This window comes from Triturus cristatus, chromosome 8, assembly GCF_964204655.1.
Source record: "Triturus cristatus chromosome 8, aTriCri1.1, whole genome shotgun sequence".
Classification (NCBI taxonomy): Eukaryota; Metazoa; Chordata; class Amphibia; order Caudata; family Salamandridae; genus Triturus; species Triturus cristatus.
Genome location: NC_140591.1, coordinates 1,453,109,304 through 1,453,127,484, shown reverse-complemented (window position 1 = coordinate 1,453,127,484; position 18,181 = coordinate 1,453,109,304). Strand labels below are relative to the sequence as shown.

Sequence of the window (18,181 nt, the reverse complement as noted above, 5' to 3'; positions counted from 1 at the left end):
TTCAAAAGAAAAAAATGGATCATCTTTGAAAAGGTATGTGCAGTAACTCTTACCTCACTCAACATCCTGTTGAAGGTGGGGGTTTTGCCATAAAGTCTATAGCATGCCAAGACTCTTGAACTATTTGTAATGGCTACAGATATCGAAAAGGCTTAGAATATAAAGATGCATTCTGGCACAAGGTTGGCAAGCAAGAACACATTCATGAACATCCCCTTGGGCTGGGAACCTCTGTTGCTATTCTATGGGGTAACCACCATCAAACTAGCTCCGAGATCACCTCTCCAGGTGGCCATGAGTATGGAGATGTTAGGATGGTCCAGGAAGTGTAAGTACTCAGCAACACACTAGATGCAGTGTCCAAAGACATGCAACCTATCAAAGCAAGCTGTTATACCTCCTTTTCTGCTTGCATGAGATCGTTGGAGAGTACACCCTCTACTATATTAGGATAGTTAAAACAGGTTAATGAGTGTAGGGCAATTGTTCCTGGATACTGCAGGTAATCTAATTAAAATCCCTCTAGGCTCTGGCTTCATGAGATATTGCCAGTAATTCTGTGATTCATATTCCAACAGAAATAAGCATTTGATTTTTATACACTAATGGAGTCTTACGAGGCTGGTCCACTAATGAAGACTGGGCTCCAACTATAACTTCCTCTCCAACTGGAGCATTAGTTAGAACATGTGGGGTAAATTTCCTTCAGCCAGTATTATACTATAGCAATACGTCAACCGGGCCCTGAAACCACTGAGATAGTCCACTGAGTTTTCATTTCAATCTATATTTGAGTTCTAGAAAGTTCGGTTCACTCAAAAGCCCACCTGGAATGTGAAATTTAATTAAGTCACTATCATCCTCAATGTTCAGGAGGTGCTTAAGTTTCAGGCAGGCTACTGTAAATTTCTAAGTACTGTTTTGGTGTCTCCTTTGCTGGTAAGCCTGTCCCTTCTCAGGTCCGTGGCACAAGTGGCACTCTTAAATGGATCAAATCAGGTCTCTTTTTGGAGTCCTAATGTTCTTTCCTACCTCTGAAGTTAAAGACCTGTTCATCCTCCTCTCTACAGTAACACTAAAATTATTTCTTATTAAATACATCCTATGTCTTTGAGTACTCCCCTTGGTACCTCTGAACATCTTGTTTCTTTCCTTGAGGATTCCCAATGACTTTCCGATTTTGGTATTAACTGTGGATTACCGGAAGGTACTTAGGCTTGTTTAGGTGTTCAAAATGTGTCAGACACTTCTGTGCAGCGCTGTGGCAATACAGATTGCCTTCAAATGGCTTAGTTTGTCTTGGCAATGCTAATGGCCCTAAATACATTGCATTATATAGACTGGGTGCACTGGAGGTGTCTGATTGTGGGTATTCGTATGTGTTCGTATGTGTTGACGTTGCTATAGGCTATTTTGCGATAGACAGCTGCAAGCAAACTGTGTCAAATGTTGTTGGATGTTATACTGGTTTAAATGACAAAACCCAACAAATACTTTTTTTTAAAGTAAAAATACCAAAACCTTCAGTTGGACAATGAAATACCTTTCTCAAGTATAGCAACAATGTAAAAATATTTTCAAATGTATCGGGATCAATTTCTGTGTGGACAACATTTTTCAGTGATCTTGGCCTTTAAGGGAGCCTAGAAGACAGTTCCGACGTTGGGCGCTCAGCTGTGCTCCCTGGGATTTTTGGGGTCACGCCCGATAGATTTAAGTAACCACAAAGTGAAATTATAACCTTTTCGGAGGACATCAAAACTGGGAGAGTTCACTCACTCCTACATTGCATTATGAGGACATAAAGTAAGAATGCTAGAGTCAGAAAAACGGGTCAGAGAAAATTTTACATCTGGAGGCTATATTCCAGAGGCAAATCCCGAACCTTACACTCACGAATAATGGTATTTTATAAAGCATCATAATTTACTTATGCTATACTTGTATATATCAGGTGAACAAGGATTACCTTCATAATTCTGGTAACAACTAGATACACCCAAAATAATGTTCCTAGTCTTCAGGCATTCTTAACCAACTACTATGATTCTCCAACCATATATTAATTCGCTAGGAGCTTGTTATGCCCATTTCACATAATATTAGCGAGTCATGTAATGCCCACAGCATATTAATTTGCCAGTTGGCCTGAAACCAGAATCCCGGTTCTCAGCATCTTCAACCTTCCAGTCTGTTTGTCCTGCCCCAAAAGCTTGGGTCTTTAATACTCTTTTATGCACAACAGCCTATTGAGCAAGTGCAGGCTCCTCACATTCTGCTCATGCGCTTTATGGCACAGAAAAAAAAGAATGCTTCTGTTAATTTCCTTAGAAAGCACATAACAATTATGTTGGCCTGCACCTGAAATAAAGTGAAGAAAGTCTCATTAGTAGCAGGTCTACATTAGGACCATGAAACAGGTGTGCTAAATCACACACACTAATTATAATATTGACTCCTGCGCCCTTTCCCCAGAGGATATGTTACCTTCAACTAACTCAGAGTTTGTAGAGTAACTGCAGTTTTGAGCAGGTAAGCAGCAGCATTGGACTGAACTGGTAGGCGGGGTGCAGACCCAGGCACCTAGTGTGCATTTTAATTTAATGCAATTTTTTTCCTGTATGTCCCTCTTTTCTTTCCCTCGCTTTCCTGTTCTACCCCAAACCTTCAGTCCAACCATGGACCTCTATTGCCCCAGGTGCTGAAACAGCATAATGTAAACTCTTACATGATTGTAAGCTCATGCACACTTAACCATGTTTTCTCATTAGCAAAAGCTGGTGGACTGAACTGCTAATAAAAACGAGCCAAAAAAAATAGCCAATGTTCGTAAAAGATTGCGTCTACCACAATATGCAACACATTTGTACTGCAGCCTTAGGAATAAGTAGTTTCAGTATTCTATTAGATGAATGTTAAACAATATCACGACCTGCAGAAAACTCATGCCCACTTGCAATAATGGACTGGACAAGGGTAACCATGAATTGTAGCTTTGTCTTCTCTTGCAGTTCTGAAGGCTCCTTCCATTTCTATTTGGTAGACTTCACAGGAGCTTCCTAAACTGCAAGTTTAAACTCAAGAGAAAGCTTCTGTAACTGCCACTTACATCAAGGAAACTGTACCGTTTCTCTGTCACTAAGAACGGGTCTGAAGCAGCAAAGAAGGTACCATTTCTTTCTCAGAGTAATCAGCGAGCACAGCTTCTCCAAACACACTTACTTTGCATGCCTGAGAAGGCCAGTGTTTGTGCAGTTTCCCTCACTGTATGACCTTTACCTCCCCTTAGATGAGGGCATGCAGAGCATGCTTAGTATACAATAAAGTACAGACAATAATAACTGTATGGTACTAGGGATGTTGAATAATTCTTTATAGTATTTTGACATGTTTTGTAAAATTGTAAAAATTAAATTACAAGTTTGGAATGCCATTATAAATTAAATCACAATCCCTGAATAACATCATAAATATATAGAAGAAAACAGTGTATGTGAAGCATGTCTTTATCAAAAAGCAATTCCATAGTTTTGAGTGCGTACAACGCCCAATAAGAATAGAAAATAATACCATACATAAATAGGTAGATATATTTTCCATGTTGTTAACATGTGATGGTCTTAATTAGCCAAACATCATTACTCATCACCGAGTCATATTTTCTTTACCCTTTTGACTAAACAGTATTTCATGTGGAGACCTACATATAGCATTTTAATTCTAAGATAGTTTTATGGTTTTCTCAAATATAACCAGCCTGTGATGCACAGTATTTTTCAAGCTTTCTTGCTACCTTACTTATTTGACAGTTTCAAGTACAATTAAGATAGATTCATGAAGAGTCAAAATAGATTACCTTTCTCAGTGTAGCGGTGTTTCCACATTTTGTTTTACCTTTGTTTTAATTATTTCACAATAATAATAGTGAAGCCACAATAAATAAGCAAATTACATTTCCATAAAAATAAAAAAAAACACACACACACACCCTCTGCATTGAGCACTTGCACAGAGATTAGCCCATGTACATGGTAACCCCATACAGGTGAGGGATGTAAGGGGAGGGAGTGAAGAATTTATTTTTTTAATCTGGGGCATAACATTGGGTCTGTGGCATATCAGAACTTAGTAAGTCGTAAACATCTGTTCAGCCTAAGAGCAACATTGAGCTGTACGGTCTTGCCTGTGTATCTGGTACCCGTCCCCTCATGGTGCTCCAATAGTGAGTGAGTGTGGTGGGGCAGTTGAGTAGCTTTAGCGTAGTAATGGTCCCAAAGGGTGGGCGTGTATCGGTCTTACCCTCTCTGTTCACAATATAAGTGTCCCAGATTTCACCACCCATAAACGCCATTCACCTGGTGCGCAGCATTCTCAGCACATTGGATGCCGCACAGACCCGTCACATAAGTGTGGTCAACCATTTGTCAGTATCAGGAGACGCGGGATGCTTAACATTGCATCACAATTTGTCTCATAAAAAGAACAAACGCAAGGTCAATGAACCGGTGTAAATGTTTACTTCTCTTCGTACCCGTTAGCTTCCCCACACACCTTCCCAATAACTGCATCCCAAATCACAACTTTCACAGACTCACAATCAAGTGCCCTACAGAAAGTCAGCCCCAGTTTACATCAAAGTAGTCTTATAATGCCCCTTCTTCCATTAGTGATTTCACACTGTCTCCAGGCCAGGATACATGGTCTAGTTCCAACATAGGAATATACTAGGCTATGTGGGAAGTGTTGAGAGAGAACTTGGGATTTCTAAGGATCCATCAAACAGGGTGACATTACCAAATATTCAGTGAATCCTACTGCAGGAGTCACAAAGGGGAGAGAAAGAGTAGGAGTTGCCTCATGGAAGATGGAAGATGTGTTCTCCATAAGTCAACTAGAATCAAGTCTCCCTGTCAGGTCTGACATCTGTTTTGTAAGCCTGTGAACAGTACCCAATGTTGTTGGCATTCTGTCCACCACCACAGACATTTTAGAGTTAAAGTTGCCCGCCCCGATCATAGGGCCATGGATCCACGGTGGAATTACTTTGATCAATTTAAGAACAAAGGACATGTCCAGTACACTGGGAGCGTACACGTTAAATAAGAACATTGCTCACCTTTAAAATGTTCTAGATACCAGGACATATTGACCTGTGGGGTTGCAAAGTATCTGAGACATTCCCAACATGATCCATAAGGGACCGTTGTAGCCACTCCTCCCAGATAGGAGTATGAAGCAAATTAGTCTACACCATCATTTCCTGGTGAGTTTGCGGTGATCAAGGGAGTTTAAATGAGTTTCCCCCAGCAGATAGCCTCTTTCTGAAAAGACAGAGTTGGGGCAGCCTAAGTCGTCTCCCTGCCACCCACATGCAGGACGTTGCCATGATAGTATTCAATGTGTTTTTATCTGTTCTCAGTGGTTTACTTCAATGATGTCAATGAGTGCATCCACTCGTGCTTAACCAAGACAGTTCAGGATCGATTCTTTGACTAGTGTACTGTCTTCAGTCTCAAAAACCCTCCTAACAGTGTATGCCTATGCCTGCGTACCATTTTTTTGCTGCATCTCGTTGCCCATCAAATGCCTGTAGTGGCGTACTGGTCAATTCTTTTGTTGGTGAAACCCAAGTTTGGCACAGCCCTCTAGTCAGTTCCTAGCGGCTCCTGGTGAGGCCAAGAAGTGCAACTTCCCTTCTCTGACGACTCTTCTTGGGGTTAGCAACATGTACTTGTGGTCCTTTCCTTGTAGTCTGCGCTTCACTGTGTTATATTATTTCCTTTAAAGCTGCACCATCAGTGTGCAAACTGGAAGAATTTGGATGACTAGGTCCTCATGGTGTGCTCCAGGTCCAGTCTGCACAGAGTGAATGATTGCATCGCTGTCTTGAAAACCGAGAAAGTAAGAAATAGTGGCTTGAAGTGATGCAACAGATCTCAGCCTGACGTGCTCTTTGAGTTTAGAATAATATTTAGAGGCCTTTTGGTTTCAGGGGGCATAGGGTGTAGTCTTTCAAGAAGAGTAGAGAAGACCAACTCTCTGCTCTTTCAGGCTAGTCAGAAGTCACAGATTGCTGCATCTTGATCTCCCTTTCATGTCTTCCAACCTGGCTTCTGGTGGTCAAGTAGTCCTCTGCAATTTAATCACAGAAGTTCGTATTTCGATTATCTTTGTAGTGATGCATTCAAACTCTTCTGCTGCATTAACCTTCTTCAGTTCCTTCCTGAGATCCACTCTAATCAGGTTAATTTCTATTGCCACGGTGTCAATTTTCATTCTAGTGCTGCACGCAGGAGTCTTTAATAGGCGCCAGCAGGTCGGCGGTGGTTGGGTCACTGCCCAGGTTCACCATCTCTGTGAAATTTTCAAAGGTTTCTTTCTGGGCCAGCATATAGTTCAATATTTTTGTTAGGTCTCAACAGCTTTGGGTTGTCTTTCTCCTCTGTGGAAAGAAAGTTTCAACTTAGCAATCACGGTTTGATATGTATTAGAGAGTGCCGAGAGTGCCCAGACCACAAAAGGTATCCTTCATTATAAAGCATGTAATAATCTAACAGGTTGACATTCTCTCCCCTACACAGCAATTATGTTATTAAGAACAAATTGGTGGATTCCACCACTTTGAGCAAAAGTTTACGTATCTCATCTAGTTTGCTCTTGTGGATATTTCACTTGAAGAGTCGGGGTCATCAGTGTGGGGAGTCCTAAAATCGATTTATTTATGTCCTCAACCCTACTTTTTACACATAAGTGACAGGGAACTCAGCACCAAGTCGGCAGGCTTCCTACTGCCACCCGGTACCCACAAGCACGAAGCAGCACCTATCCATACTTGCCAGCCAATCCCCCAAACTTTCTTCTTTTCCACCATCGGGCACTCACCACACTGCATACCACAGATTGAGGTTGCTGCCATAGCCTTAATTTTCTGAGCCCTCTTCCTCGCCTCTTTTTCTTCAGGCCTGCCAGCGTGCTGTCTGTGCCTCCAACTACAGCTCAAGAGTCAGTGCCCCGACCAAGAGATATTTGCACCTCTTATTATTTTCTCCTGTTTTCATTCTCAGTCATATTGCCTCTGGCATTGGGTCATCGCAGTGGTAAATCTATCCCATCTTAGTTGCCACGCTGCCCACAAGGAGCAGTAGGTGCCATCTTGGGTACTGTGGCTTTTCCTCCAGTGAGCTCCTGCTGTTGAAGACAGTAAAATCTAGGACATGTCCCAATGCACAAAGAACCGGCAGCTATGCCCAGTTCCACTTTTCTTTAGTATGGTTCGCATCTTCTCACTAGGATATTTGTAGGGTCCATACATTTTCATAGTGAGCTTCCTGCCACATGCCAGACACATCAGGACCATTTATACATCCACCAAAAAAAAAAAAGAATGCTATTGAAGATACTTTGACTGAATGTGAGCCACCTCTAGCTCAGCCATGACTACGTAAGTTCATGTGCCATCTAATGAAAAAAATCTTGAAGGAGATGGGGAACATCAGAAAATGTGGTTCATGGGCAGATGTTAAATAAGCACAAATATTAAGCTTTTATGTATGTCACTCTGCAGGAATAAAAAGCTTGGGATAAGAGTAGGCTTATTCGCTTTTTTTTTCTTTTACATTTCTGAATTAAAAAAAAAATGCTTACCCTGGTTAAGTACTTTTCCCATCTTTCTAGTGTTACAGACTTCCCAATCTTTCTCATCAATTTCAAGTGCAGCTCCACCAGTATTTTCGGAACTACAAAGAGAAACCAAAGAGCCTTAAATTTCCAAAGTTAAAGCATATTTTACTTTCAAAGTAACATAACAGGAATCATACATATTTGATCTTTAAGAAAAAATGTAGATTTACTGAAACTGTACAATGTCAGAACATTCATAGTTGTCAAACAACTCAGATTCCTACGCAGTTAGATGGGCAAAGCATATATGGGGGAATTCAAATAATGCATAGATGTTACTATTAAATAGAATCTCTACACTACTATAATGTTCATAAACAACTGAATGGGATATATAAAGCAGGACAGCCAGTTTTAAAATATATATTTTTTTAAGTAAACTCAAACTTTTCTCAAAATGGGCCTGTGACAGCTTCCATTAATGCACAATGTGTAACATCAGAAGACAATCCAAAAACCTTCACTTGACACCATGTTTAAATGAACACACTCAAAAAACAGAAAACAGAAGGGGTGTGGCTATTCCCAGAGAGTGAGCTTGTGCAAGGCGCCGGAGCCCATAGAGCAATCCTCATGTGGCCTATTTTGAAGAGTAATTTGCTATTCATGCTGGGCCAAAAAGAAATATAACTTGGAGGGGATGGACGGGGTCACGGCTGAACATACTAAGATGGTGGGCGTATGCCAAGGAAGTTCTTTTGGAACCATCGGTTCCTCGCACGAAACAGACACTAGAAGTGTAGAATAAGTGTACATGTTGAAGAATCACAGATGTCAGTCCAGTGGGTGGCCGACCGCTAAGGAAGAAACACCACACAATAAATATCAACTGCAGCCTGCCCGAGTCTGCTACACAGTAACTTGGAACTGGGAGGCCATGGCCGAAAACATCCGAAGGCAACCGCCTAAGGAAGCAGCAATGGCAAACTGAAGCGGATGGCTGGGCGGGTAAATTGAAGAAGCTACGGACCGAGCAGGAGCAGTGCCCTGGTCCTAAACAGGCTTGCATTCTATGGACCAACAGAGAGACAAACAGACGCAAGAGGGGATGCCGAGGCAGGGCCACATTATTCCCCGCATAGGAACCTAGGTTGAGCGAGGTGAGACTGTCTTTTGGATGTGGGGTCAAACATACGAGGCAGGAGGAGACACTGCATTAAACTCCCACTCCCTGGGCACCTCCCACACAAACAATTAAAAAGTAACTCAGACCACATACTCGCAAATGAAGTAAAAGACCCCTCGCACGTCCAGGTCAGGGAATATTTAAAGGTGAGTACCCATCCCACTCCCCCATTGCGTAGGTGGAAGGATAACCTCGCAAAATAGGAAAGGGCAACAACAGTGTGCAACACAGCTGACGCACCTCAGAAACTAAGGGCATTCATGAGGAAAACACCAAAGAAACCAAGTTTAATGCAAAGCAGCTCTCAACCCAAGCCTAACTAACAGTCAAGAGACATACAAATTTCAGTCCTCTACCAGAAAAGGTACGACTGAAAAGACTCAGAAAAGATACTGCATGGCAGACACCTGCACACAAGCTGAGAAACCCTGCTAAAGCAAAAGTGTGTCTTCTTGCTTATCGGCCTGCAATATCAGATTAGATGCTGAAACCCCAGAAATTGAGAGGTAACAAAAGTTCCATGGAATTCTTCCAGCATGTGACACTAGATATGGTGAGATGAACTGCACAGCGCTTTTCCAACAAATAAGCGATGAACAGAAAGGAGGACGACCCACTAAGGAGGATGTGCACACAATGCTCCACACAGTACATGCTGAATAGAAAGAAGACATGAAACAACAACAGGATGAAATGTGCAAAACGCTGACTGAAACAGTGTATTCTCCTGGCAAGGCATAGCTCACAGAGGGCAAACAGTGCAAACACTGAAAGAAGAACTGGGCACTCTTGAAGAACCTATCCAGAAAACAAGAAAAAACAAATGAAAAACAACTCCTACAAGACAAACATGAAGATTTAGAAAACAGAGCCCGGAGAAAGAAAATACAGATTTAGAATGTAACCGAGGACTCAGAAGGCACAGACAAAATGGATTATGTTGATTTTATCCTTGCCCAAACCTTGGAAATTAAAGGGGAAGACACTGTGGTGAAAATGACTTCCGACCAACAAAAAAATAGAAAGGCATGAAAGATGAGAAAGAAGAGCCTCATGAATAAATGAGCAGACAAAATAATACTTACACCGGGGTCATCTGAGTATATGTAGGCTTCGAAAAATCACAAAAATTTTACTAGACCTGCAGGTCTACTAACAAATTTACTGAACCTAATTATAATGTTCTTGACCCATAAACTGGTTCCAAATGATGTGATCCTGGGCAAATATTTTAATTCACTGAGCCGCCATTTTCTTCTTTATCACATAAGAGAGCACCTTCAAATATGCAAGACCATCATGTCTGCTGTACACTTAACACTTTTGTTTGATTTAATAGACTAAAGTTTTGCTTCATATACAATACAAAACTAGCTACACGAAGGATACACATGACTGCTGACTTGCCTCTTAGTTTTTAGGTCTTGCCTGGCGTAGGCTGCGCAGACATGCGCAGTCTCGCTGGCGAGATTTAATGATTTAGAGTAACTTCTGTAAAGGGCTTTAAGCCCCGCCCCTCTTTTCCATTGGCTGGCGTCACCGTTTATGCTAAACTGTGGCCAGCCATTGGAAAAGAGCTTCCAGTGACGTACACTTTTCTCTTTTAGAGCCGTCCCAGTTGGACTGGCTCGCTTGACTTACGTGTGTGGTAAAAGGTTTCTTATCTTTATGGGGCCATGAGTTTCAAACACATGGCCCCATAAAGACAAGAGATCACCGCCGGGAGCTTCATCTGCTGTAAGCTCCTACGTCACCGCAAGCCGTGCTGGGATTGGCCCAGCCTCGCAGGTTGCCTAGCAGGCAGCGGAGGGGGGGGAGGGGGGGCCTCATCTCTTGTTGTACTTCTCTCTATCGGTCTCCACCCTCGGATCCAGTTTTTGGGTACATCTTGGCTCCTGTCGGCACCTGCCACCCCAGCTGCCACACCAAGGCGACGTTCGAGGAACTGCGCAAATTAATTTTCTCAGAACTGTTGGAAAAGCAATTAGCAGCCGTCCCGGATGCGGAAAGATCATAAAACTATACGCTATGTGGAAAAATGGCACGCTGAGCCGTATCTTGTTGGGCTAATGGCTGTTGTAATTTTTGCTAAGTAGGCTCTGCTAGTGTTTTTGTGCTACTGGGAGCTCGGTGCTGCAATGTGGTTGCATACTTTTAGAGTAGTTATATTTGGGTTGTTTGTGGCCTTTTGTTGGTTGGAAGTGGAACGCATACCGATTATTGCATCCTCGATAGCATGGGAATTGCCCCCAGCAGTGTTATGATCAGTTTTGCCTCATCACTGTACGAGGCATGACCTGTTTGGAACGGTTGAGACCTGTGCAGTGACCAAGCCCCCACCTCACCCCAAGGCCATGCGCTTGTTCTCACCCGGTCAGCCCTGCGCTGATCCTTAGATCGGAGCATGAATAACATCACAGCTAACAGGCAGGGGCTGAACCTCGGCGTTCAAAACACAGCGCCTTTAAAATGTTGCACAACGCAAGGCACTTCTTGAAAGCTAGCCATTGATTCATTGAAGCGTAGCTAATAGTTGATAGCATGTCATGGGAGGGGTTGCCTTCTTCCAAATGTGGATTTAGTCAGCAGCAGGGGCATGCTGGGACTCGGAGTTCTACGTTCTCGGATCAAAATAAGGCCCTACGAGTCTCGGTATGTAAAGCGTTGATTAAAAGAACAGGGCAAGACGGCTGCGTAGCAACGTGGCACACAGTTAGATAGAATAACATTCAAGGGGTGTGTGGTCTGTCTGTCTCTACTGCCTTATTTCTGAGTCTGTGTACTGCCGAATTCGGAGAATATTGTTCTACAAGTACAGATGAATGTGGTCCTGTAGGGTGATGAACCCTTGCTTACTTAGTATGGTATGATTTAACCACCTCTAGCACTGGAAGCATCCGTAAGTACGAATGTTCACTGGTTGTACAGTCTCCTAGTTAGGGGTTTCCTAGTTTGACTCAGGTTATGTCCCTGAAGTCGAAAATTATGTTCTCCCTTTGTTACACTCTGACCTAAACGAAAATGGAGTGTGGGGTAGCTAAGGTTTTTTTTAGTGGCAGCTCCCTACTTCAAGATTAACAAGCATTAAAAATGCAATAGGTCTCGTCTTTCATTAAGTTAAAGCCATTTGCTTTGCCATACAATACCATTAGCAAAGCAAATGGCTTTAACGTAATCAAAGGCGAGACCTATTGCATTTTCAATGCTTGTTTAAACATGATTTGAGAACCATTCCTGCCCCCCCCCCCCCCGATGACAATGCTGTTAATGCACTTTTACTAAATACATACCTAAAGGATGAAGTAATAGCACATTCATTTGTAATCAGCAGATTTTCAATTTAAATGGCTACGGAATTTCCCACTGACATGCTACCTAGTGATAAAACTGTATAGTGTACTAACAGTGTTTAAAATGGAGTTTCTGCAAATATTTGTCATTTGCACATCACCAAATAAAGTGTTCTGATTTGTTTTGGTCCTATTCAAATCTTTATTTGCATCACAAAAAAATATTTGCTTTTGTAAATCCTGATATATTTTGAAATATGTGTACTACTCATTCACAAATTGTTTAAATGTTGTGTGTTAGAAAGAAACTGGCATCTTACAGTCTTGTTTCACAATGATTGTCAGACAGCTCTCTTTACAAAATCCTCTAACTGTCATAAGAGAAAGAAAGTAAACACCATTTTCTAGGGTAAGATAAGCATCAATTAGTGAAAAGACAAACTGACACTTGACCTCTGTCTCTGAACAGGCAGCAAATGTGTCAAGATAAAAACAAGATTTAAAGGCGTCTTTATTGCTCATTCATTCTGAATGAACAGAACACCTGTTCCTTTCCAGTTTAAGTTCACTCACCAGAACGGATTGGATGAGTAGGTCCTATAACAGCTAAATCTGATAAAATTCGAATTGCTACAACGAGTGGATTTTTCGAGGCCTGTACTGAACAAGTTAATTATCTTCGATAACGCCCCAGATTCCCTACCTTTGAACTATCCCCAGGCATCAGACTGGATCTAGAACATTAGTGAGCACTACCCCTAAGAGCCAATAGGTGGAGTTATTTGGCTCAGTGTGCTATCGCGTCGGCGATGCCTATATAAGCACCACCCCAGCACGCTTATGTCGGGTTTTTTTTGCAACTTTCCACGCCAGGAGCGCAGAGCCATGAAGAACACCGGCCACTGGTTTGTAAAACTACGCATCTGAAATAGAAATAGCCCTGTTCCTAGAAATCCATTTGCAGATCACAGAGGATGGATGGGTCAGTAAGGAATCTGCGGCTAGATAGAGTCACTAACAGATAAGGCGTTACTGAAGGTAAGTAACTTGTTCATTAGATAGAGACTTCTAGCTGCAGATTCCTTACCTTAGAATAGATACCCAAGCAATACCTCCCCTTCCACTGGGTAACTCGCTCCACCAGGTACATGGGGGTTAATGTTATCCCAAATACACTGGATCTCTTAGAAAGCCAATTTACCCACCCGTTCTTAACGACCTTCAAAATGACTTTAGATGCTGGTTACCTCTCCTTCTGTTCTGACTGGGCAGAATGCTTAACTGTCAAAATTAATATCCTCCCCATATTGCTTTAATTCTTTCAGGCCTACTAATACTTAGTACACACAGACATTTTTGTAGAAATTAAATTATGATCCTTAGCTTTTCTCATGGCAGAAGGGTCAACCCTGACTTTACCACAAAACCCTATGCCATCTTAAGCATAATGGAGGGGTACCTTCTGATATACTACAGGGTGGTGCAACTGTGCCTTTTTACAGATTAGTCCTGCCAGCAACCAACAAGACCTGGCCACATATGTAACATGTAGTTTCAGGCCGGACTCTGAGATGTGGCATGGAAAACCAAACAACACAGACCCACAAACTCTTATCTGAGCACTTCCACAGACCCTACATTGATAGTTTGGGACTCATTAGCAAAAGGACTAGGCTTAACCAACCACCTCAAGTCTGCATTTACACTTGTGTTGCCCTGCAAGCTTCCATAAGGGTACCATTTTATGCTTTGACTCAAGAGTAATTTCCATCTAAAGGATAATGGTTGAATCTTTTTGTAAGAGCAGCAGCTACCCGAGAATAAACTCCGTTTGAAAATTTCACAACTGCAAACCTGTATGAGAATAAACACCTACAGCATCTACCAAAAGAGATGAGTAACCTGCTGACACAGCCAACAACAGTGATACAATATGCTCTCATTCGATATCACTGAGAATTGAGGATGTCATGCCAGTTGATTTGTCAGGTCTATTACTCTTAACGACAGACAAATGCAACTTTATATAAGCCATGGTTGTCTGGGAATAAGAGAATCACATGGGACTTTTTAATGTGTGTAATCTTATTTCTGGCAGGGAATAGCATAACATGGTATAGAGCAAGCTGCTGCAATGTCTTCATTATCCATGAGAACACCCTTCTGTCCTTCAGAGTCAGGGTAGATTGACACTGTAATACCACTGTACCTGCTTGCTAGTGTCATGGTCAGGGTTGAAATTGGATTTAAAAAAATATGCCTGGGCACTAATATAAAGTGCCCCCCTTTAGCAAACAAGATAGCTGAAAAACTGGCCTACGTTTGCAAATCAGGCCAAGTCTGAACTTGTAAAGGCACACTTTATGGGTGTTTTGTAAGTTATGGGATGTTGTGTGCATTTGTGTCTGCTGCAGGCAATGCTTGTGGTAATATCTGTGAAATCAACTAGAAAACGGCTCACGCACTGATCTGGGAGATCAGCCCATTGGGCATTGCCTGACTGTCCTATGACTCGCGGTCCATGTAAATAAAGAAGTATGTTTATATTTGATTTTGCCATCATCCCTGTTGGCAGGCTTGGGACAGAGAAACGGAGAGCTCTTTCAAAGACAAAGAGATAAGAAACCTTTGATTTACCCAATAATTCCTCTGGCATGTACTCCACACAGGTCTACAAATTGGCCAAATTTGTCAGTTCTAGGACACCCACGATCCTGATGTTATTAAGGCATGATCTAGCCTACAAGTCCTCTTTTTCTATCCTGAATACATCTAACCTGAACAGTTTCTTGCTGATGGCCTCTTTGCAGCTAAAAATTCTCCTTATGGTCATGGTAATATTAGTCACCTGTTTGCCCAGGCTTGACATACTGAAAGCTCGATTCAGTAGTTCAGATGAACCTTTCAAACGTGAGTTTCACCTGTCTCTAATCTCCCTTTCCTATAGTATCGTACAATTGTGCCAGGTACCTCGCAAAACAGGAAACATTAACAGGTGTCAAAAGCACTTCAAAGCCATCAGATGCAGCACTTGTATGTCAGGGAATATGTCCTCCAGAAGGCAGGTGTGGGCCTTGAGAGCAAATGATGCAGATCTCAAGCAGCTACCAATTCAAACGGGCAGAAGGATGTCCAATTACAATCCAGTAAGGCAGTAAAGTGGCCTAAAACACCGACCAGAACTACCACAACAGAACAGCTTGAAACTAAAAGTAGGGGACCCTGTGTACCACTAAAAGTCGTCAACTAGCTCACCAGTTAATGTTGGTGTAAACAGTTGCATAAACATGGATTCTACAATCTCATGAGGCAAGAGTGCACAACTGCTAACTGAATGGGCCTATTGTAAGGCAGAAGCAAATACTTCCTCCAGACAATTGCTGCCACCCCAAAGCAGGAAAGGGCACTACACCTTAACGGACAGTGGCACAGGCAAACTGAAGGTCCATCTAAGCTCTATGAAGGAGCCAGGCACAAGCCATTTACAGAGAATCAAGAGGGCAGAAACTGAAGAAGTCAGGCCGTCCTACCGTCGGAGCCCCACACAGAGCCCTAGTTCCAGCACACAACTCTGCGTAAGGCCTCTGCTTCAAGCAGTGTGCAAAACACCCCCTGCCATCTGCCTCAAGCAAGCAGTGGCGGCTCCTCCGCTATGGCGCAGGAGGGTCACCCCACTGCTTTCTCGCAGTGCGAGAAACAAAAACATAAATGATAATAACGATCAGTTACTACCATTTTATGTTTCCTTTGCGGGTTGGTGGGTGGCGCTCCTCTGCTAACGGAGCAGGACATGGGAGAAGTGGGGTGCCCACGCCTAAGTGTGCAGTGGCCGTCTTAACAGTGGACTCTCTGGTTCCACTATTTGTAAGCCTTTACTGGACTGCATGACCTACCTGTAATGGCCCACTCACCCACATCACAAGTCCTAGGCTGCTTCTTTTGATCAGAAATACCAGGCACACCCAGGTTAAATGCTGTAAGCTAATGGGCATTCTGTGGGGACTGGAGCAAGGAAATAAGATCTATTGACACAGTTAATACTACAAATGTTTTTAGAAGTTGAGGACTGATTTACATTGTCATATTAACAAGTGACAGTGTTTTTTTGAAGACTTTATAGGAGTCTTGATGGTGAAGCTGCAACTGATCTCTAATGAATTTGCACACTGACTTGACTACCTTTTATTTTTAATCCAATAAAATTGACTTAATGGATGCCAATTCAACATGACGGTTGCATTTTAGCCTTGTTCCCGCCTCAAGCACTGAGAAGCTGTAAAACCTGTGAAACAGAGCAAGGATAACAGATTCAAATGACCCCCATCCAGTGTGAGTAAGCAACAATGAGCCATAAGAGAGGCCTTTCGTGAGCGATCCTCCCTACAAGGATACCAGCTGAAGCTGAGAAGAATCTTCCCCAGATCGCCTTGTGGCACAGGGAGTAGAGAACAAGCATTGGCATAGTCAATAGGTCTCGCCTTTGGGACGTTATAAGTGTTTAGCGAGCGGTATTAGCAATGTTTTTCTGGTATGTTGTAGAGCAATGTGTTCTTCTCATACCTTTGTGGATGAAAAAGGGTTTTGTGCACTCTTCCTCCGTGATAGCAGACACATGAGGTTGCCCAATATAAAGTTGACTTATAAATGTGATATTGAGAGAGAGAGACTGACAGAGAGAGAGAGACTGACAGAGAGAGAGAGACTGACAGAGAGAGAGAGACTGACAGAGAGAGAGAGACTGACTGAGAGAGAGAGACTGACAGAGAGAGAGAGACTGACAGAGAGAGCGAGAGAGAGAGAGACTGACAGAGAGACAGAGAATGACAGAGACTGACAGAGAGAGAGAGACTGACAGAGAGAGAGAGACTGACAGAGAGAGAGAGACTGACAGAGAGAGAGAGAGACTGACAGAGAGAGACATATTGAGAGAGAGACTGACTGACAGAGAGAGACTGACTGACAGAGAGAGAGACTGACAGAGAGAGAGAGACTGACAGAGAGAGCGAGAGAGAGAGAGACTGACAGAGAGACTGACAGAGAGAGACTGGCAGAGAGAGACTGACATAATGGCAGAGAGAGACAGACTGACAGAGAGAGAGACTGACAGAGAGAGACAGATTGAGAGAGACTGACTGACTGACTGACAGAGAGAGAGAGACTGACTGGGGGAGACTGACAGAGAGAGCGAGAGAGAAAAACTGACAGAGAGAGAGACTGACAGAGAGAGACAGATTGAGAGAGAGACTGACTGACAGAGAGAGACTGACAGAGAGAGACTGACTGACAGAGAGAGAGAGAGAGAGAGAGAGAGACTGACGGGGGAGAGACTGACAGAGAGAGAGAGACTGACAGAGAGAGACAGCGATTGAGAGAGACTGACTGACAGAGAGAGACTGACTGGGGGAGACTGACAGAGAGAGAGAGAGAGAGAGAGAGAGAGAGAGAGAGAGACTGACAGAGAGAGAGACTGACTGACAGAGAGAGAGACTGACAGAGAGAGAGACTGACAGAGAGAGAGACTGACTGACAGAGAGAGAGACTGACTGACAGAGAGAGAGAGACTGACAGAGACAGAGACTGACTGAGACAGACTGACAGAGAGAGAGACTGACAGAGAGACTGACAGAGAGAGAGAGACTGACTGACACAGAGAGAGACTGACTGACAGAGAGAGAGAGAGACTGACAGAGAGAGAGACTGACAGAGAGAGAGAGAGAGACTGACAGAGAGAGAGAGACTGACTGACAGAGAGAGAGAGAGACTGACTGACAGAGAGAGAGAGAGACTGACTGACAGAGAGAGAGAGAGACTGACTGACAGAGAGAGAGAGAGACTGACCGAGAGAGAGACTGACTGACAGAGACAGAGACTGACTGACAGAGACAGACTGACAGAGAGAGAGACTGACAGAGAGAGAGAGAGAGACAGGGACTGACAGAGAGAGAGACTAACAGAGAGAGAGACTGACAGAGAGAGAGAGAGAGAGACTGACAGAGAGACTGACAGAGAGAGAGAGAGAGAGAGCGAGACTGACAGAGAGAGAGACTGACAGAGAGAGAGACTGATAAAGAGAGAGACTGACTGA

At 43.1% G+C, this 18,181-nt stretch overlaps 1 protein-coding gene across 1 annotated transcript in view; it reads right to left on the bottom strand.

The window, feature by feature from the left end:
* The window catches only part of RSF1 (remodeling and spacing factor 1), a 705,323-nt gene that overhangs the window by 610,118 nt on the left and 77,024 nt on the right, over positions 1 to 18,181 (bottom strand). The window contains exon 2 of the mRNA XM_085623248.1: positions 7,645 to 7,736. Within this exon, the coding sequence (XP_085479374.1) occupies positions 7,645 to 7,736 (92 nt within the window). The remainder of the gene's footprint in view (positions 1 to 7,644; positions 7,737 to 18,181) is intronic.